This window comes from Podarcis liolepis (genome assembly GCF_965112155.1).
Source record: "Podarcis liolepis genome assembly, chromosome: 10".
Taxonomy (NCBI): Eukaryota; Metazoa; Chordata; class Lepidosauria; order Squamata; family Lacertidae; genus Podarcis; species Podarcis liolepis.
Window position 1 is genome coordinate 26,114,277 of NC_139562.1, and position 22,841 is coordinate 26,137,117.

Below are 22,841 nucleotides of genomic sequence, written 5' to 3' on the forward strand. Positions count from 1 at the left end.
TGCAAATACTTTTCTTGCTGGATTTGCCAAGTCTCTTGTTTCTGACAGCCTTGTATTTTAATCATGCAGCTGGCAACTTAGGCAGGAAGGAACTGCATGCAAGGGAGTGCGTGGAATGTAGGTGCATCAGCAGGCTGGTGGGGTAGGACAGAGTGTTCCACCCCTTCTCTGTGCCCAGCCTAGAAACCCAACAGGATTCCCAGAGAAGGGAAGCCCCCTCTGCCTTGCCCAGACTGGAAATGCAGCAGAGCATTGCTGGAGAGGCTGAGCTCTCTTTTTCTCCTTTGCAAACCTACAGCAAGCCAGTATTTTTTTATTTTTGTTGGCAGGCCAGTAACCTTTATAGGCAATTTTACAAGGCTGTTTTAAAGCTTTCTGCCTGCCAATAAGTTTCATATGGGCAGAGCTCAAAAACATTAACAGTTTGTAGGCAATATAAACAAGTCTAAGCTACTGGGGTTTTTCCAGCCTTGCATATCAGCCTCTTCTGACGTTGCCGCTTTGCTACCGCTGCCAAGTGGCTGTTCCTGTGACTTTAAGAGACGCTTGATAAAGATATGCAGAAATCAGCAGATGAGACTTTTCATGATTCTTCAATAAACATAACCACTTGCTGGTTGCTATGGATCACACTCTTACTAAAAGGGTAGCTGCAGGATACCTCAGGGACCACCTTACCCCTTAACGTTCCTGTCCCGTTGCTGCTGCAATTTTTAGGAGGGACACTATTTCTGGTTCCCCACATGCCTGAAGGCTGCTTCACTTCTACTAGGAAGTAAGGGTTTAAGTCCAGTAGTACCTACCCTCTGGAAGTGCCTTCCTATGGTAAGCAGCAGCAACCATGTGCTTTTGACAGTTAATTAAAAACCTTTCCATTTAAGCAGGCTTCCCTTCATATGTGACCATGCTGTTTATAACTCACTTTGGAATTTTATTTTGAATGTTATATTTTATGTATTTTTTATTTTTATTTCTTGCATTATATACTACTTGATGTGTGCCTCTCTGGTGTTCTTTCGAAGTTTGTCCATATAAATAAATGCAGGGAGCAGCTCAAGAATTGACAACTAATAGCTTGGTACAATTTTTTTGCATTGCATTTAGTATCCCAATCCTAGAATACTGTGACTGTGTAGTTGAGTGACATCTTTGTTATGCTGACATAATATTGTGTTGATGTGCAAGCTGGTAGCCGCCAGCCCATGAATTTTTTCGATGGCGCATTATTCTCACAATCTGTCCTGAAAAATAACAAAAATCAGTGTGTTTGAATATTTTTGCATAGGTTTAAAGCCCTCTTGTCCAGCAAACCTGCATCTGACAGCACTTGCATTGAAATCAGTTATGTGAAGTATCCCATTTTCCAGGTAAAGTTCAATACACTGCGGTGTCTTTGTATAATAAGCCAATGGTAATTTGTGGGAGAGAGAAAACATAACCAGTTGGAAGCCAGATCACAAGTGAATGGTGATTAACTATTTTATGGCCTATGTATGTAATCTGTGTTGCAGTGTGATACTGTGAAGAGACAAATAAATATGAATTTTATACCAGTGTAACCCAGAGCTAAGGAAATTCTCAAACCTGAAATGATGACGATCAAGCAAACTAGAAGGGCTAGTTGCACAGGACCCTGGAGTACCCCTCCCCTGACCAGTACACCTCCTTCTCAGAGATCCGTGTAGTTCCAGAAATTTCACTAAGTAGGGGATGATTCACACAGATTCAGGCTTATCTTTACAGCTTTCATTATAGTGGTTTCCACCACCCTTTTCTGATATTCTAGTTCCATTGCGCTTGTTGTCTCATGGCAGGAGAAATCTGCATCTGAGTTTGACATTCCTTTTATCCTTTGCTTGTGCCTGCTCTACATTCACCAGCTTGCTAGATGTTAAGGATGCATCTAGTTCTTTTCTGTATGGAATAGACAAAGGGTGCTTTTCAGACAGGGGCTTAATTTGCAAATAGGTCATTGGTAAAAGTCTGTATTTTTTACGTACCACAAAGGGTAACTCTGGATTAAGGAAAGGAAATATGGGGTGACATTTTGATGCCAGTGATATCATGTGGACAACAAACATCTGTCTTAGAAGCACCCTTGGTCCTCACTAAGCTACACAATCTCCAGTCTGAGCTTGTCTTAATACCCTGCTTGTATGCAAGGCAGAAGTGGGTCACAAAGATTTCCATTCAGAGACAAAAGCCCTCAGGAGCCAAAGTCTGATGTCAATAAAGGACTCCCATGTGATCCATTGCTGGCTGAGCTGCTACCTTCCTGGCCATTGTCTTGCCAAAGTAGTACATGCTCTGGTTATCTTCCACCTAGACTACTGCAATGGGATCTATGTGGGGCTACCTTTGAAGGTGACTCGGAAACTACAATTAATCCAGAATGCGGCAGCTAGACTAGTTACTAGGAGTGGCTGCCGGGACCACATAACACTGGTCCTAAAGACCTTACCACTTATTTTATCTTGTGTGCAGTAGCCCATAAATGGGGTGGGAAGAAGAAATACGGAAACTACTCTTGCATTTTTTGTGATCTATCAATCTCTTTGTTATTTCAGCTCATAATGCAGTATCTGTACTATGGAGGTGCAGAGTCACTTCTCATTAAAAACAATGAAATAATGGAGGTAAGAGGCAGCTTGCTCTACTGGTTCATTATAAATATGCAAAGAAATAGTAAAATAAAAAAGTAGACTTCACCAATTGTGAAAGGGCTGTGATTCCACATGAAATAAATAAATTAATGAATCAATCAATCAATTGTCGGAAATATGAAACTGGGAGGGAATAGAAAAAGGAGAAGTTCATTCACCAGATCAAAGTTCAAAGTGTAGTTCAAAGCAGGCACAAAGCCCAGTTAGTCCTCCTGTTACGTTGCCTGAGTATTTAGCCAGCATAAGAACAATAGTTTTCAAAGACTTGAAAACAGTAAGATAACATAGAAAACTGCCTTATACAAATCAGGCCAATAGTTCACATAGCCTAGTAGTTTCCCCTCTGCAGTGGTCATGGTTTCATACTGGGTTTTAGTTTCCAACCCTTTCTGAAGATTCCTGAAATATGAACCCGGGGCCTTACGGCCCTTCCCTTCTGCCTCTCATTCTGTCATTGCACACATATGCAGCCATATATTTTTGACCCACGGTGATCAAACAGGTTTTTCAAGCACTATAAAAATCCATGCACTATTTTTTAGTAGTGACCACATTTTCATAGGGGGCAGGGGATAAACATGAGATTGCAAAAAGGCAGTAGACTCTGTAATTTTTGGGGTCATCTTATTTTATGCACTTTAGATGCATTTTGAAACCTACACATTTTCCTCAGTGAAGTCTGACATTTGATCTGACTGGTTTTGTAGCTTGCCATTCACCGGCAATGAGTCCTCTAGGTTTGGTCTCATCACACTCCTTTCCTCTTTGTGGTGGTCAGAGGTAACATAGCAAGAAGAATTATCTGAATAATATGGTACAAAGATTTGCCTTAATTCAGCTGAGCTTCAGTTTGGGCAGCATAAAACATTTGAAAGAAAAAGAACAGGAAATGAGGTGGGGGATGAAAAAACTTTACTGCTAATGCACACCCCCTCTTGTTCCCCTCCCTCCCTCCCTCCCTCCCTCCCTCCCAGGACTCTGGTATATATTGTCACATGGCACCCATATCTCCACAGCAGTGTGAGATTTCAGGGTTTCCAGGCACTTACCCAGGGTCTGTGTTTCCTTTGGAAATGAGGCACAGCAGAGACTGTGGTGTCTTTATGATATATGGTTTTATTTACCCACATATACAACCTTAGTCTATATGGAGGGAGTGCAGAGCCTTCACATCCTAAGAGGGTCTTGTCTTCTCCATAAGTGCAGCATTAGATTCAAAGAACAGAAAAAAGCCATCCTCTGCGTCTCTTTGTTCCAGTCTGTCATCTCCAGCTCACATGGTGTTCCACCCCTCCTCCTCCCTCTCACTGCTAACCCAGTGAAACTGCTTCCTCCTACATATGTTATCCAGACTTGAAATCCAAACCCTTCTTGTCCACCAACACATAGCTGGAGCAGGCACCCCATCCCTCCTTTGCCTGGCAGTCTTCACCTTCTGCTGGTTTCCTTGATGGGCCATCACTGGCCTTTGTCCCCTGCTAATGGTCCATTTTAGTGGCTATGCCAAGCTGCCCTGGTTTGTTAGCATAAATTAAATCCAGGGGGTTTCAGCATTTGGCACAGTTTAATCAAATATTGTTTAGTTCTAACTTTTACTAAATTCAAGAATTATGGGTGCCCTTGCACCCACAAACTCTGGAACCAAAGCACATAACAATATTTTCTTTTCTCCTGTTTTTCAGCTTCTGTCTGCTGCTAAATTTTTCCAGCTTGAAGCATTGCAACGACACTGTGAGATCATCTGTGCAAAAAGTATCAACACAGAAAACTGTGTGGATATTTATAATCACGCCAAGGTAAAACTGCATTGCTCATTTTTTAAAAGCGTTTTTATACCACCATTCATATGGGATCACAGTGTGGTGTACAATCAAATGTGGGACACATTTTTTTTTTAAAAAAAAAAAAGCATGCCCAACCGACAACTGAGCAGAGGATTTCTACCTCAGTGTAAATAGTGACTTTGTAGCTGTCAGGAAACTGACATCAGAGCAACAGGCGAAGGAGAGGCTCTCTGATTCTGCAGGGGAAGGAACAAGCACTAGGGGGAGACGCAGCTTAGAATCATAGAATCATAGAGTTGGAAGAGACCACAAGGGCCATCGAGTCCAACCCCCTGCCAAGCAGGAAGCTTGATGGAGGGGGAAGGAAATCAGCGTAACACCAAGGAGCCAGGAGAGCAAATGGGAGAGGAGGTGGAAGGGCTCTGGGATTCTTCCTTGGAAGTCAGTGAGGAGAGCCCTGGTCCTCCACTACCCACGCCCTCCTTGCGCAGGAGACTCCCGCGCAATGAGAGGCGGAGACGATTGGGAGTCAAACAACTCTTATGCTGGCAACGGTTTAAGAAACGCCCACAGACAGACTCTGCGAGCGACTGAGGCAGCCACGCTGAGATAGGCTGTGCAGTCAGGACGGTTTAACCCAGGCAGCCAAGCTCCCAAAGGGGACAGTTTACGCACGAGTAACTCCAAACCACTACAGTAGCCTAGCCAGGAACATGCTCACAAGACTCCAATGGCACATTCCCTCCTGGCATTCACCAGGAGTGGTATTCTAGGCAGATATACTCAAGAGTCTCTCCAGGTGTCATTGAGCTCCATTGTCATGGGCTTCTTGTATGTGATATTTTCATGTGTTGCTCTTCGATTGCAGCTCCCACAACTCCTTAAGAGTCTTCACACGACTGCCTAATTTGTCCATGCACATCCCTTCTTGATTTATCTAGACAGCCATCTTTCAATTTCCTTACTGTGTGTGAGCCTTGAGTGGGAAATCACAGCCATCGCTTTCATCATTCATGGCTTGGAGCAACAAAGCAACTGATCTTAGGCAGGCCCAGTAGAAGTTCTGGTGTTTTTGTCATTGAAGGGCAAACCTCCATGCTAAACTGCACGCTTACATCCAAAGGTCCCTTCCATTTCAGCAGCAGAGTGCCATCTTGCAGTGGAGGTTACTGTTGAAGAAAAACAAGTCCAAATCTCTTGTCTTGTCTGCAGAACTACTTTCATGGAGGGCGGACAAACAGAAGTACACACACACACACACACACACACACACACACCACACACACATTGCTAGGCTACATAGGCGCCGACTCCATGGGGCTTGAGGGGGCCCGAGCCCCCTCAAAAATTCGTTTGGGGGGGCTACGCCCCCCCAATAATCTCCGGCGCCCCTAAAGCAGAGCGCCATCGCCGCCCCTCCCCCAGCCCAAAATGCACAGGGTCGGGCTGCATGCCTCCTGCCCTCCCTCCCGAGCAAAAGCTCCACCCAATTTCCTTCGGAGCTGATTAATAGGCGCAGCACACTCTCCCCTATTCGCTCACGAGGAGGCGGCGCCACTTTATTTGCATATTCATGAGCTTATTTATTATTAATGAGCTTTCCCGGGCCCCCCCAATAATTTTTATAAGTCCGCGTCCCTGCTAGGCTATGGAACTTGGGACCACACCATATAGTAATGGCCACCAGCCTGAATGGCTTTAAAAGGGAAACAGGCAAACTCATGGCGGAAAAAACTATCAATGACTGCCTGTCAAGGTGGCTGTGTTACTTCCAGTATCTGGGGCAGCATGTCCCTGAATATCAGTCCTGAGTGGGAAGAGTACTGTTGCACCCATATTCTACTTGTGGGTTTCTCATGTGCTTCTGGTTGGCCACTCTAAGAACAGAAGAATTGTTTGGTTTTCTTGGTCTCAACCAACAGGGCTCTTCTTAAGTTCTTATGGATTCTGGCCTATATCTGTGTATAAACTTGACTAAATTTTTTCTTTTCCTTTTCTTTTCTTTCCCCCTGCTCTGGGCCTCATTTCCTCTGTCTTCAGTTCCTTGGAGTAACAGAACTAGCTTCCTATTGTGAGGGTTACTTTCTAAAAAACATGATGGTCCTCATAGAAAACGAAGCTTTCAAACAGCTGCTGTACGACAAGAACGGAGACTCGTCTGGCCAAAACGTACTACAAGATTTACAGAGGACGTTGGCATCACGGATCCAGTCGATTCATTTGTCGTCTTCAAAAGGCTCCATTGTATAAAGTTCAGGAAGAGCCTGATGTTTCTGATGGGGGGGAGGGGGAAGCACCGCAAATGAAAATGTTGCCGGTGCAGTTTCTTAAGAGAATATACAACCCTATTTTTTCCTATGGGAGTATTACATTGCGGTTGTGGGCCAAAGGTGCTGTCACTTGCTTGAAACTTCCTTTGGGCAAAAGGTTATGGTACATGTGACTCCTATGCATTTTTGGAACTACAAGGATGTATTGCTGTTCTGTGAGTTGCTGTTCAGATTCTGAACGCGGAAGTGCTGTCGTGCAGCTAATGCCAACTGAAGCTGGGCCATGCACCCGTACGTAGCAGAAGCCCGTCCTAGACCAAGAATGCCACGAAACAATTATTTGACAAAACCAACACATCAGGTTGTTTTTGTAACACAGTGTCATACTTCTTCTTCTTCGTCTTCTTTTTGAGACCTGCACTCTCCCTGCCCCATAGTCCATTGTATTGTGCATTTGAGAAACATAAGATCTGGTAGTATGGCGAATTTCTAGTGGTGGGAACTTTTTAAAATTGTTCATTAAAAAATGGGGTGGCCTCTTAGGGTTCCCTCCCACTTTATTTTCTGAAGCTCCAAATTTTGTTTTCAACATATTTGAGAATGTATGTTACATGTTAAGTTTGGGGTTCATTTTTTTCTAATTTTTGTTTTTTTTATGGTAAGATGTACACTGTGTGAACATACATCTGAAAAGGTTCTGCTCATACACTTTTCTTTAAAAAGTGGTATAATCTTGCCCCAATGGCTCACGGTTACACCAAAGAGGTGCATTACCAAGGACTCAGTAGTTGGGGTGGGGAAAATTGCATGCTAACTGTGGTTTGGGGTTTAAAACAGCAATGAAATTTTAACATGCATTTGCATGGTAACGGTACCTGTGAAATGTTACGTTTGTGCTTAATTTTGCCAAGAAAAAAAAAACAATGCAATGTTAGTTCTTTGTCAAACTCCATTTGTGAAATATATTTCAGAGTTTCGTTTTCTGGGGGTTCACAATTCCCATGGAGAATAATTTTAGAGAAGATGATTTGTAGTTATTATATGAGAGAGGTCAATACTGGGTCAACAATTCATGGGAAATGTTGGTATTTTGCTACTGGGAAGAGGTTATGAAGAAGATGATTTATTTTAATTATATATTAAATATGTACTATAGACTGATTTCTTGCCGTATAATGAGAATGTGTAGGTTATGTGCTCATGGAAGCCTGTAGCAGGCCTCAAGTTGTTTAGCAGCATATTTTTAGCAAGACGAACCTATTAAGTGCCACACAGATTCCTGACCATTTAGTTTTGCAGGGACCACAGTAAAAGATCATTTCCATCAGAATGTTTATCAAGCTACCTTTTGTTTGATGAAGTTGTGTCAATTTGCTTGCCCTGCCTCGCCCCACCCTGTCATGCCCCTGGGAAAATTATGTCTGGTTCATAAACTTTGGAAATTTTCATAATGCCAGTTCAAAGTAAATCCTAGGTCTTTTCTATAAGGTGCTAATTCACACTGACAGATTTTTTTAAATGTTCAGGAATCCAGTTTTTTTTTATATTGGACAACAAGAAAAAAAGGGGCTGTTCTGTGGCTCTAAACGTCAAATCCTCCTTTTTTGTTTTATACCATTCCTGCAGCAACACTGCAAAATTGCCTAAACTACCGGTAATGTTACAGAGGCACAGCATGGCAATTGAATAATGGAGTAATGCTCACCCCGGACCCATTGTCTATAATGGGCAACTTGGCTTACTGTGAATTTTGCACTGCAGTGCTGACAGGGACAATAACCTGACCAGGGTGATTACTGTTCCCTTGGGTGCTTCCTTGCCGTGCTTCCTTGGTCACCGCAAACAGCCGTACACAAGGGATGGGTTGCTGTAACCCTTCTATGACATTTGAAGGGCCTCCTGGGTGTTAACTGCTGAGCTGCCAAAGAGTGAGTGTTGGGGATCAATGCAGCAGGGAAAAGACTCTTGAAGGATGTTTTTCACAAGCAATACCAAGAGTCATCATTTGTGAATGTTGTTAATATGGGGATAGTAAGCAGGGGTTGTTGGTTGCTGTTTTTTAAATTGAATGCATGTTCTATTCAATGCAGTTGGTTGTGCAATTTTCAAATGCCAAAAGCAATTTTATGCTTTATGGTATGTGATACAAGGCCATGGTCAAATTGTGGCTTCTTGTAGGCCATCATTCAGCATTAACTACTTGTGAAAACAACCAGAGGCTATTGTTACTCACAGACCAGTTCAACTCTAATAATAAGGGGCAGCCGACCTGGCAGCCTCCATACATCAGTGGACTACAACTCCCATCAGCCCTAGTCAGCATGGCCAATGGTCAAGGATGATGGAATTTGAAGTCTGCTGACATCTGGATGGCACCACATTGGCTACCCCTGACCTAAGGCATACTTTTGTAGCTGAACTGGGTGGGGGAATAGAGGATTATATTCAACTAAGTTTTTCCCATAGCTTTTGAGTTCGTTGGGTCTGCTCTGAATAGGACTAGCATTGGGCTACAACCCAAGTTATAGTCTTGGCTATTAATTTAGAAACTATATAGCACAATGGTTTGGATCTTAAGATAACAGAAGAAAGGTATTCCCTCCCAGCTGCCTGCACCCCATCCTACATTATTCAGGGGGTCTCCTCCTTTGCAGAGGGCTGCAGGCATGAGTGGAAATCTAGCTCAAAAAGACAGAAGGCCCCCAGCAGGTGATATGAAGCGGTGGTCAAATTGGGGCCCCTTGCAAGTCAAACCTACACGTTAAGCACCTCAGCCAAGAGACAAGCCAAACAAACATATGACTATATAAAAAACCCTGAGGTGTTCTAAAGTTTGCTGTAGTCTGTTTAATGGTGTGAATGTATATAAAAGTCTTTTGATTAAAATGCCATTTAAAAATAACTGAAAATTAATTTTCTAGGTATTTCAGTTTCATTCTGTTAAGCTAACAGAAGTAAATGGTTAAATATGGAAAACCTGGCAGAAGTAAGAAGTTAATACCGGGACCTCAGTAATAGTTAAGTGGGCTGGGACTGTGCTTTAAAATAAGTAGGCAAGCTGGTTGTAAAGGTGAATGGGAGACCTTCCTTGTATGGAATTTCCTTTCTTAGGATTCCAAGCCAATGATGGGGTTGCAAATGGAAATGATGACAAGAAGTGATCGCTTCCTTGCTACAGCAACACCTTCTACTTTTGATTATCCTTCCAGATGTTTCTGCTGTGTTCTTCAAAAAGAAGATTGAAACAGGTCTGCCATTTCCCTCAAATGTCTGAGCTTTACAGGTATATCGCTGTCATTGCATCTTGGATTAGTGTCATGGAACCAATTTAGGTAACCTCCTCTCCTCTCCTCACTCCCTCCTTCCTCACTTCTCCCTCTAAATCTAAAATCCCCCCATAGATTCCATCCCTTATAGCATTTGAGAAAGGGTCTTAAGGATACAGTATATGGTTCCGAGCCAGTGAAGTATTACAGTGTGATCCCCAGAGGGCATCACGTGAGAGTGAGGCTGTGATTTAGCTGAAACCAGAGCACAAGCCATGCTGGATCAGGCCAGTGGTCCGTCTAGTCCAGCCTCCTGATTCCCAGAGAGGCTAACCAGATGCTGCCAGGAAGCCTAAAAGTGAGCCATGAAGGCAGCCGTCCTACCGCATTGTATACCCCTGGCACCTGGTGTTTAGAGGTGCACTGCTTCTGAAAGCGCACACCCATTTAGATTCCCTAGTTCGTAGACTTTGACAGGGTTATCCTCCATGAATGTGACTCATTTTTCTATTTGCTCAATTACATAAATATCAAGAAATGAGTAAGCAATCCAGTCATCTCCCCGCCCCCAAACAAGCCATATAATCCTAGCTGGGGATTGTTATACACTTTTTTATTTTTTAAAAAATTAAATAATTAAAGGTTTGTTGGCATGAACATGTACAGAATAAAAATGATGGATATGGCAAACAAAAATTAATGTAAAAGTAGAAAATAAAACACCGATAAAGAGGAGGGGTAAAAAAGAAATCAAATCTAGCACAATCTTTGTCTGAAAGATCAACTGTTGGGATTCTTGAAACCTTTCTTTATCATATCTATCCAGGTGGACTGTTTGCTGCATATTAATGTTTATAACCAAGTTTTATATCCAATATCTAAATATTTCTCTGAATTTACTCACAGTTAATATTTCCAACAGACCCTTATGCCTTTAAGAGCTGTGTAGGAAGTATAAATTCAGTGGGTGCAACCTTTACCCTATGATAGAGATACGTAGTTAAGAAAGCCTGTACCTGTACCTTTTGAATATATCTTAATTACACAGTTCGTAAATGTTATCATTTCATCAGCTTCCATTTAGCTCTTCAGCAGTGTGATCCTACACCTGCCTGTTCCAAAGTAAGTCCCACTGATTTCATTGGGGCTTACTCCCAGGTAGGTGGGTATAGGATTGCTGCCTAACTCGCCTCCAAAAACCTAAAAATGACTCTTTTCACGAATAAGTTGGTAATTTTTCACTCTCCCCAGTTTTTCCTAAAATTTCCTTTAGGCATCTGCAGCCAGCTCCACAATAAAATAGCTCTCATCCTTTTTTGTAATTTATTTTAAAATGGTTAGGTAGAGAACTATCCTTAGGTATGACTCTTAAAGGGTGATATTTTCTCTCAAGAGCCTAAAACAGGGCCTTCCAGGGGAGGGGGTGGAATCACACAACTTGTTCTGTCTTTCAGAACTTTTCTATATCCTTTTATAAGAGCTAATCTCCATATGTTTTCCAGTAGGAAAATGATCAGTTGCCTAAGGAATATACTGTGTTAGGCAAAGCCGTATGGCGAAGTTTATTACCCATAGACTTGAAAAACTGAAACAGGATCATAGGTGGCCATGTGTTTGTACTGAAAACAAACAAAAAAAATATTCAAAAGGAATAAAATCTGAAGCGAGAGAAGCAGGCTGAGGGCTGGATACAGAATGCTAACTGCACTGGACAATTTTTTGAAAAGGTGACCATGGTGACCTTCAAAGACAGGTGTAAGATTTATAGAGCAGTGAAGGCAGGTTTGGAAGGACCCTCACTGCGTTCAATGCAGCTTTGTTTTGTTCTTTCTGGGGTCAAGGGGAAACAGCTATGGCAATGAATTGGCTAGTTCCCATGATGTCACCAAAATACAACCACAATCCTGTAACTTTCCTTTTAACATGCTGATGGAGAAATGTATATGTGTGCCAATAAAGTTACATGTGTGACAGACAGCTTAAAGAATAAAAAGGCAGGCAGTCTGCATGGAAACAGGGGAGGGGGAAACTGACAAGCAAATAACAAGGACATTCTTTTTGTACAACTTCATAAGCAAGGACACAGAACCTGCTGTGACTCCTCTTCAGATGTTACATCTGCCTTTGTTCTTAAAGATGTGAAATAGATCAAGAGTTTCTAAGGTAAAAAGGGAGATTGGTAGTCGGGAGATCTTTACATCAAATATTACCGTAGTTCCTGTATAAGTCACTTAACTGTTATTTATGGGGGTTTAGCGGTTTCCCATTTGTCCGCAGTGCCTGTTACAGAATAGTTTGCTTTCATTCTGATTCCAATAACTAATCCAGGGATAGGGGATCTCTGGCCCTCCAGATATTGTTGAACTGTAGCTCCAGTCATCCCTGTCCATTGGCGTCCTCATTGAGGCTGATGGGAGTTGGAGTCCAGCAACATCTGGAGGGCCATAGGTTCACCATCCCTGGCCATAGATGGAAGAAATGGAATAGGGACGTAGAGCACTTCCCTCCTCAGGCTGCCAAGCCCCAACCTTGTGCCTGTTTTTCTCTGTTAGAGAAGTAGAAAGTGTTGCATATGGACATCAACATGAAATGAAAATTCAGCTTTAACTGAGTTTAAATTGTTCCATTGTGTAGGCTGATGTGAATTTGTCTGAATGTACTTTTCTGATCAAATTTGATTGTCTTCATTCAGGCCACAATCTTTTATCCAGTAAGCCCCATTGAATTCAGTGGGACTTACTTCTGAGTAGGCACACATAGGCTTGCATTGTCACCTTTCTTCCCTTTGTACTGATATATTCCAATTGAAAGGTTTGTGGGAACATCAGCTACATTCTCCTTAGCACTTTTCTGAAGCATGTGGAGAGAAATTCTTCAGTCTACTAAGAAATAATGTGCGTGTAGAAGTATACACATTCAGGGGAGTAAAAGAGGAACATGACTATTATTTTATTTTGATTTCTTTTTTAAATTCACATTTGAGCCTGAAAATGACTGGGTTTGGAAATGATTGGGGCACCAAAGTACACCTAGTAATGACAATCCTAAAGCTAAAGTCCAGTATATAATGCTATATTTTTAGGAGCATGCCCAATATATTTTAAATTTACATGTAGAAATATGAAGTGTGAATGCAACAAACACAAATTATATACAGTGCAATCCTATACATGTCTATCCAAAACGAAGCCCCACTGAGTCATTTGGGACTCACTCTCAAGTAAGTGGGTCTAGCACTGCAGTCATATGCCAAGTTATCTGCTAACTGCACTCAATGGCAACCCCATGTTTGCCTCTCTGTGTTGGCCTGAAGCCAGAAATGGAGAGAGTGTGGCCCTCCAGAGGTGGTGGATTCCCATCAGCCCCAGCCAGCCAATAGCCAGGGATGGTGAAAACTCTAATCCAGTCACATCTGAAGGTCACAGGTTCCCTATCCCTGCCTTGAGCTTTCAAGCTACTAAAATCAAATCCAAATTTTGAGTCATGGCAATGTTTATTCATCCTGCAACCCTTCTTTGGGGGATAAATTAAATATCCGGCCATTTATTATTCTGGGTTACTTAAATGAATCCTTTCTTTTTTTTACTTTCCGTTCAACTGTTAAAACACTCGCCACCCCCCACCCTGCACACACATATACCCTTGGCCAAATATTCCCGTCTTGTGTTTCGGCTGCCCACAGGCCACAAGCCACTTAACATTTGTGCCACTTCAAAGTAAACAGTCTGTGAACTGCAGCTGTTCTCTTTCTCAATAGTGCCATTAAGCGTTGCAGTATAGGAGCCCCATTAAGTTTCCTCCACAATGAAAGCATTATGTAAAGGCAAAAGGATCTCATAACCCAGTTTGTTTTGTCAGAAACCTGAGGCTAGCCAACTGCCAGAGAACACAGGCATTCTTCAGGTTCAGTGTGGGTAACTTTGAAGGTGGCGTCCGCCCCCCACCACCACTCACCCACCCACCCACCTTTGCAACAGCATCAGGTCTTGGCATGCCAGTTGCTGAAGGCAACACCTTTCAAAGACTTTACCCCATTAAAGTACCTCTGTTTCTGCTCTCTCCCCTCCCCACTCTCTCTCTTTTTAACTGGAATAGGTTCAAGCTGTCAAACTAAAGCCCTTGCCAGATTATCACTGAAGTAGTTACACCGTGCTCAGCAAAATTCCACAGAGAATGTATTTATTTCCTGCCTTTAACTTCTGTGTTGTGCTGTGGGATATTAAACTCCTTATTGTGGCTGTATTCCAAATTAGGTTTTCATCTCAAAATGCCCCTTTTTTTAAAGGACACAAAGGAGCTATGAAGTTCACTTTCCGGGGAGTTCTGTAGAGCAAAGATGCTTTGACAATGTGATCAGCTGAATTCCGTCTCCATTGTTCCATTGGCCTATAGGGGGTTCAGTTAGAGATTTCACAGCGCTGTGGTGAAATTCTCTTTCATGAAAATGTACAGAGCAGTACTGTATGTATGGTTCTCTGGAAGCCTTTCCCAACCTAGTGGCCTCTGGATATTCTTGGACTCCAACTCCAGTTACTCCCAGCCAGCTTAGCCAATGGTCAGGGTCTATGGCAGTTGTAATCCAATATCACCTGAAGGGTAGACGTAGGGCTAGATCACTGGTATGTTCTGTGGAGGTGAGGATTATTTGTATTCTGTTGGGTTCTGTGAAGTTGTCTGGTGAACTATCTAGAATTCTGAGAAACTTCTGTTGTACAAAAAGACCTGTTTGACTACATTGCTCTCTGGAATACCCTGTTTCAAGGTTCTAAGGAATGGGTGTATAGTTCTATTAACTCAGGGGTGCTCTCTGACAAAGATACGGGGTATTCTTTATTATGTATCCATTTGTGTGTTTGTCTGCATACACATACATGAGATCTAATAGATAAATACAGGCATTTAAGTAAATTGGGGAAGATATAACCCTTCCTGGCTTTCATTCAGGTTCATTTACACAATGGCAGAGACAGAGATTTAAAAGCTCCTGAGTCCTAGAACAGTTGTAAGTCACTTTGGAATTACCTTGGGCAAGATAAAGCAACTGACAAATTTTAATAGTAGTAGTAGTGGTGATGGTGGAGAACCTGTGGCCCTCCATATGGTTTTGAACTGCAACTGAGGCTGATGGGAGTTGGAGACCAATAACAGGTACCCTATCCCTGTCTTTGAGGAAGGCCAGGCCAATTGACTGTGCTCATGTTTTAAATATTATTCTTCACTCCAGTTCTGTCTTTGCTAGCAAATTAGTTGTGGCAATAGAGGTGATCAGAATCTGCTTCTTGACAGCAAACAATGAGAAAAGGTTGTGCACCTCTTGAGATCTCTGTAAGGCCTTCTAGCCACCACAAAGTAGCCTGGGATCAGCCCAGGGACTGGGGGCACATGCTGTAAGTTCCCATGGGCAGCTATGGGAGGAAGCGGAGTATAATAACAACAGCAGCCACAACAACATTGTGATGATTAACGCACTAGATGAAATTGTGACTGGCAAGTTCATCGTTTGATCTGCTGCCTGCTAGAGATAGCCACTTCTAAAGTTCCATTTCTGCCATGAGGTCATACGGTTTGAGCTAGCCACCTCTGAACTCCTAGCCTTGATTTTGCTGTATTTGCTTCAGTGGCCTGATAGATAAAAGAGTTGGATTTGAATCTGGGAGATCTGGTCTGAAGTTCTGTCGTGGAGGCATGCTGTTCCCTTGCACAAGGCACAATCTCTTTGCCTCAGTTCCCTGAACCTACCTCACTAGCTAGTGTGACTTGTGCCTATTTGGGGCATGCCCAGTGTTTGATAGGTGGGCGCCTTAAACTCCACCCCAACAAGCAACCCCTTGGCCATTCAGAAGAAGCACAGTACATGTGCATGTGGTCCTATCTTAGTCTGGCAAAATGCCCAGAGGAAGAGAGTGGGCGTTACGCTGCCAGGCATCTCTGCAGGGCCATCACTGGCATTAAAATAGTAGTTCCATGTGTATTATGCAGTTGTGACCAATCTTTTTTGATGAGTACGCCACCAAATCCAATCTAAAACTGAGAGGGTGCCACATCCCAAATGAATGCAGCTGTTTCACCTTCATCCCCCTTACGACTCAGTGTGGTTTTGCTTCTGGGTCTGATGAGATGAAAAGTGTTGGAGAAGCAAAAATGCCTGTGACCTTTCCAGGAGTGCCACACTTCCCTGCTACTCATGCCACAGGTTGGTCAGCTATGATGGTTAATGGGTGATCCTGAACTTCATGATTTGCAACTTCATGAACTGATTTGCAATCGAGAAGGAAATTCTGCATTAGCCATATGGTGGCTGTTTGCTCCTTCTGTCTCCCAAAATACGACCTGTGAACACACACCAAAATTGATGTCCTGTGTGTGTGCGCACTTTTTTTTAAAGTGCATAGAAAATCTGCTGGTGACTAGAGCTGTGTTGCTTTTCAGGGGACCTGCTGGTTACTTTTGGAGGAGAAAGCACTGGGGAACTGTTCTATAATCGGTTTGTTTTCAGATTCATAGAGTAGATAGGGCAGGGATCCCAGAACAAACAGCTTTAGATGTGTTATCAACCCAGAGCAAATGTAAGTAACCTCCAAACAGATCCCCCCGCCCTCAAAATCTCTCTGTAACTTTCCTAATCAGCTCAAAACACAAAAATGGTTGTTTCAAGCTGTCTGTTTTCTGCACCTTTTGCTCTAATGGGTCGAATTAGTTTCACACTTTATTCCCACCTTAGCCAAGATGATTCTCATCTGTCATGAGGTTAGGTCCAGCTTCTGTGCTTAAATTGGGGAGAGGAGTGGGGGACATTGGGGAATGTCTATGGAGGAGAAAAACCCGAGTGGTTTATGGAAAGATACAATTGTTTTTGCCGAGAATGGTGAAATCATGAGTGTGGGTATGTTGACACAAACCACCTTGGAAGCTGCAGAATGTGTAGTTACTCCCATTAGTTTGGGTTTCTTGAATGCTGCTGATGCATTTTGGCATCTGAAAGATGAATTTCCCAAATTCGACAAAATGTTAGCACCTGCTGTTAGGGATCAGTCAAGCCGTGTCAAAACTAAAAGGAATAATAGGACTGCATGCCTTAGTCATCTCTTCCTCTATGACATAGATAGTCTGTGTGAATATAGGCAAACAATGGCTGTTACAGGAAATTATGTGTTCCAGGGAGACTGCCTCTCAATTACAGTTAGCTCGCCCTGATGACAAGCACTAATTAGCCATGATACCCAAAAGATTTATCTTTGTGCAACACTTGCATATCCACAAATATTTAATACAAAACTCTAAATAGGAATTGGTATATCACATACACATCATACAGTAGTGCCCCACAAGACGAATGCCTCGCAAGACGAAAAACTCGCTAGACGAAAGGGTTTTTCGGTTTTTGCGTTGCTTCGCTAGACGAATTTACCTATGGGCTTGCTTCGCAAAATGAAAACGTCTTGCGCTTTTTTCTTAAAGCCGCTTGAAGAGGCGCAGTTGCGATGGACCGTGCTTCGCAAGATGAAAAACATCACAAGACGAAAAGGCTCGTGGAACGAATTGATTTTGTCTTGCGAGGCACCACTGTAGATTTAAAGCACATTTTTACCATTTTAACACTCATGACTTCCCTCAAAGAATCCTGGGAACTGTCATTTATCCCTCACAGAGCTACAGTTCCCAGCATCCTTAATGGACTATTATTGTTCCCAGCATTCTTTGGGGGGAGCCATGTACTTTAAATGTGTGAGCTCCAGTGGAAGATTTCTGCCCAGGCAGAGTGGGGGCCAATTTCATTTGAGCCCAAAGTGGTGGCAAGAAGTTAAAACTCCCCTTCCCCCATGTCATGGTTCTGACCTGATTTGAGGCCCTCCATACTAGCTATTGGTTACAGAAAAAAACAACTACTCAAGGGCAACTTACGTCACATCTGTAGATTTTAATCCTAAAAACTGTTTTGTAGCATGTGGGAAACTGCAAAGCTTTCTTCCAGGTAAATACGTTTACTATTTTGGCATGCAAGTTATTGAGCAGTAATGTCCACTGTGCAGATGGCAATCAAGTTGAGGCAAATTATTTGGAAGACGGCATTATGAATAGAAAAGGGTTTTTGTTTTTTTCAAATAGTGTAATGGAACAAGTTTCCTGCACTAAGGAAATAATGCAAGGACAGCAATTTATTTTACTCATCCCTTGGAAGCAGAAAAAGAGGATGCCATGTGCACAATGCCAGCAGCCTATCATATGAATGTTGGTTTGCTAATACGCTACCATTTTGACGTTCGCATTGAACTGGCTTTTTTTAACTGTCAAAACAAAAGGTTTTGTTTTCCGCATAATATATTCAGTAGGCGGCATGGAGTGAATCACATATGTTCAATCACGCAATTAAATGCTGAATGTCTCATGTAATTTTCCAAGAGCACACCTTAGAATATTTTAAGCACCAGTCTTCCTCTTGCTCATTCTCTTAAACCCTCTCAATGAGATTAGGATCCATACTTTTGCCAAATGTAATTTTGCAAATCTGTTTTGCACATTGTATTAGACGCACAGCAACATTTGAGACAAGCAAGTTGTCATTTTAATTGTGTTACTCAAAAACGGGCTAATCTGATTTGCTCTTCAAGCGTAAAATCATTAGCTCTTTCCCGGGAGCCAACTGTACGTGACTTGGTTGATCTAAAGCCAAGAAGCTGGTAGCACAAGAAGATAATTGAGACAGGTTTAACTGATACTATACAGTCATTAAAAGATGAATCCGGCCTCCCATACAGATCTTCTTATTACTGACTTGACTTGGAGAGGGAGAGGGCTCATAGTAGGACAAAATGCATCACCATCACATATAATCTCTTTAAATTTTCACAGGTCTGTATGAATTCTCAATTAGAATTAGAAGTTTCAACATGAAAATGTTTTATATGTCTTCCAGATTGTATGGCATGTTCTGGGACCCCGCAAATTTCTGAGCCATAAAGCCCATTGCTCTCTGCTACACTAGAGGCCACTTTGCACAATTAGCCATTGAACTCTCCATCAACCTCTTTTGCTTATAATTTCAAGAAGTAGAGTGCGAAGAGCCCTGGAAAGATCAGGGGATCTTGATTTAGCACTTCTTCCTTGTTGAATTAAAGACCCTTGAAACATTATCTGAACTGTGTGGGAGTGAACAAGTTAGATGAGTACTGCTCTACAAAGTTTAAATGACACCCCCCCCCCCAATGTGGGCTGTGGCTGAGCTCATGGGTCTTTCCCATGGAAACTGTACTCACCTGGTATGATTTTCTAGGTTCTGTATCCTTGGTCTAGAGAAAAAACTGAAAGGTATGGAGTTGTTAGTGCAACTTGCCTGGGGTCCAGTATAAGTATTTTTCTACAACAGCCTTATGGGACTTATAGTTCATAACATCTGAAGGGAACAAGGTTGAAGAAGCCTGGTGTAGAAGACTCTGGAAAGTCTTGTGTGTGTATTTTGACTTGGATAATAACCCCTAAGTGCTGGTCAGTAAACAAGCCCTGTGTTAAATCTACCCTAATGCCTGGGTAGGTACATACACAGAGCTTATTTGTCCCATCCTGTCTTGCCCTTAAACATTCTGCTACAGTTTCCTGGACTTGTTAAATTTTGGTTCTAATTGACCTGTGCCCCTGGCTGTTTTCAGAAGGAACTACTCTGCTTTCCCAAATATGTCAGATTCCATAGGGGTCCCCTCATTGGTTCTGTCTCCTTGCTTGCCCTGGCTGAATTCCCTGGGCCTGAGTTGGCTTCATCTCCTAGACCTGTTCAGGGGCCCCGTGTCATTAAATGAACCCTACTCATAGCTTGATGGAGACAGCTAAAAATGCAAACATAGGTTTTGCCTGGTTGCAAACATCAACACTCAGGCCATAGGCCATTAAAATTCATGGGGGAAAACTGGGGCAAAGAAGAAAATGGAAATTAATAGGAAGGTCCTGTTTATGCCTTACAAATCCAAATTATATACCTCTTTTGAAAGGGATAGATCTTGATTCATGATGTGATTGGAATTTTCCCTGTATTATCCAAACCAAATCAGGATACATAGCAATGTGTGTGTTTTTGTGTGGCTTTGTGAGAGAGGACGTTCTTGAAATGCTTAAACAATAGCTATTGCAATGTTCAGGCTTATTGACATGATGTTAGGAGATTGCATATCTGGTCTATCTGCTAATCAACATTTAAATTGGTATATGGAAGTAGACTTCACCTATATCAAGAGAGCATGGAAGTGACACTCAATGGTCTAGTTTTTTGGGTGTGTCTGTGTGTGTGTGTTTAAAGGGATTCACTGAGGTCATATCTTACTTGCCTTACTCCAAGGTTCAAGATTTCAGTGAGCAAGATTTGGTATCTTATAGTTCAGTCATCACAGTCTGAATGCAGACACAACATCAGTTAGTTTCAGTGAAATCAATTCCTTCCGACAAAAAAATAGTTTTTGTGCCAATTCAGCCTACTTTGTATACATCTGAAAGTCAGCTGAGTGACATTAGAGGTGACTGTAGCCCATTCAATCTACCATGTACTGGGTGAGTTTTGTTGCTTCACAAGGATTGCATTGGTAGGTAGCCAACAAGTGGCTGTATTTGTATTCTGTAAAATGGTCTTGCAGCACAAACAAGTTAAGCCTCTATAGCTGGACTCAAGCTACATTAGCCTTGTCTGCTTTAACTGCCAGCACTCTGGCTTAACTGCTATGTGGATCATGGCTATAGCGACTTCGCAATAAAATAAGGTAAAGAACATTCTTTGGAGCATACCAGGGTAAATAAAGTAGTAAAATGTGTTGCATCTTGATTTTTATTTTTAATGAAGCTTGTTTGTATATATTAATATGCACATTTAAATACCAGAGGATACATTACAAGTCCTCCTCTATTCATACTGGATTAGTTTGTTGATGGTGCTGTGCACTACTGCATTAAAGGGATCCAGATTCTTGAGGATGTGGTTCTAAAGCTGTGGTTTTCAACTTTTCTACCTTTAGGGAAGCCTTTTCACATCAGCTTGTGTACTGAAGGGCCCCTGGTCACCTGCCATTGGCCTGGTTTACATTTAACATTAAGCCATTGTTTGTTTAGCCACCAGTTTGTTCCACAGATGATTAAATAAACCATGGCTTGATTCTCCAAAGCTTGGTTTGTTTCCCAGCTGCTCTTGCTGTTGTAGATTAGTGTCGGGGTTTGGGGGAGGGAGAAACCATGGTTCAGGTAGAGTGCTTGGTTTGCATATAACACCAAGCCATAGTTAAAACAAACCAAGATTCATAACCCAACAACAAACTATGGCTGTGGTTTCTGGTAGTAAACAAACCATAGGTAGGCTTCAGGTTATCAAATAAACCATGGATTAAGAAACTATGGTTTTATTAACCATGACTTAGTGTTGTGTGTGAACTAGGCTATTATTGCAGAGGATCTGGGGGCATTTTCTCGGGAACACTACTAAATGTTGAGGCAACCTACTCCCCATCAACTAAGAGTGCCCCTTGGAAAACAGACAACACTCCCCTGCAACTCCAGATTGAGAGAACAGACTATAATGGTGGGCAACCTTTCAGGTAAGCTTCTTTGTCATAATTGTGCTAATCAAGGATTCCTTGCTGAAAAAACCAGCTATGGTGGACAAGTTTTACTGGAAAGCTTGCCCATCACTGTAGGTGCTCTGATTCCCTGGAACAGAGTTTGAAAACCATTGTTTAAAGGGTGTTAGAACCAGACTACAGCATGCTTGGCATCTTGCAAAATGAGGATGTATGTGGCAACCTCTCACTTCAAATGATCCAAGGACTATGGATTAGAATCAATATTGGCTTTGGAGGTGGACACTTGTGTTGCTGACTCCTGCCCCAACTCCCAGCCAATGGTTAAGTGCCTCATTTACAGGGATCTAAGGTAGAAATCTCAAAGAGTTTATATTGGTGGTCTGTATCGGCAGGTAAATACTCCAAATCCTATTTTTGGATGTCTATAATAAGGACCCCGTAGGGTAGAGTGGGGTGCTTCAACGGAACACAGAAGGGACCACACAAACAGCAACAAAAATATAAGTGTATGTATATATTTATCTATAACCTAATGTTTCTGTATTTGAATGGTTTTTGGAAATGTCAACAAGTGATTGTTCCTATTGTGTTTACTGCTCTGAAATTCTTTGCATGACTTCTGGCATAATAAAATTCTTTAATAAGGAAGTTATCTACATCTATATACATATATCTATATATATTGTTAGCCTGCGAAACATTCTTGTCAGATCAGCCATGTTTTGTGCAAATTGTATATTTCTGTTGTAAGAGCACCATTGGAATTTGACTTTGAATTAGTTGTTGGCATTAAAATATGTTTTTATGGATAATAAACTTGTCATTTAGTGTGCTGGGGCTGGCGAAACGCCGCAGTCATCCTTACAATTTCACAAAGCCACTAGGGAGTGGTGAGTAAATAGGTTAGTATGTATGCAGTGATAGTCTCTTTGCACTTGGTACCGTATATGTGCAAAGCAAGGTATAGCTCTCTTGGCTTAATCAATGCTTCTCATCTTGGTTTCTCTCTTAGCCCAAATCCTCATTAAGAAGTCAAATCAGTGCAGCAGCATGCCCCCAATATTAGGCAAAGGAAATTATGTATATACTTCTGCTATTAATAATTTCTACAGTAGCTTGAAGTGGGTGAAATGTTTTGCCACACAGCTTAATTTACCCCTCCCTCCAAGGCCCCTGTGAAGTAGGTTAAGGTGAGAGATAATGACTTGCCCAAAGCTGTCCAGTGAGCTTCATGGAGTGAGTTGGGATTTGAAGCTGTACCTTCTGTTACCAAATTAAGCCTTCAGCAATGGCATCAGCCTTCCCCAAC

At 42.2% G+C, this 22,841-nt stretch overlaps 1 protein-coding gene across 2 annotated transcripts in view; it reads left to right on the forward strand.

Moving 5' to 3' along the window:
* Nucleotides 1-22,348, forward strand: part of ABTB3 (ankyrin repeat and BTB domain containing 3) — a 219,755-nt gene extending 197,407 nt beyond the window's left edge. The window contains exons 16-20 of one of the 2 annotated variants that reach the window (XM_083462146.1): nucleotides 1,286-1,367; nucleotides 2,568-2,636; nucleotides 4,346-4,459; nucleotides 6,488-17,297; nucleotides 17,553-22,348. In XM_083462146.1, the coding sequence (XP_083318272.1) occupies nucleotides 1,286-1,367; nucleotides 2,568-2,636; nucleotides 4,346-4,459; nucleotides 6,488-6,697 (475 nt within the window). In that variant the 3' untranslated portion in view covers nucleotides 6,698-17,297; nucleotides 17,553-22,348. The remainder of the gene's footprint in view (nucleotides 1-1,285; nucleotides 1,368-2,567; nucleotides 2,637-4,345; nucleotides 4,460-6,487; nucleotides 17,298-17,552) is intronic. The other variant, XM_083462147.1, reaches the window with a different exon arrangement.
* The last annotated feature ends 493 nt before the right edge of the window (nucleotides 22,349-22,841 follow it).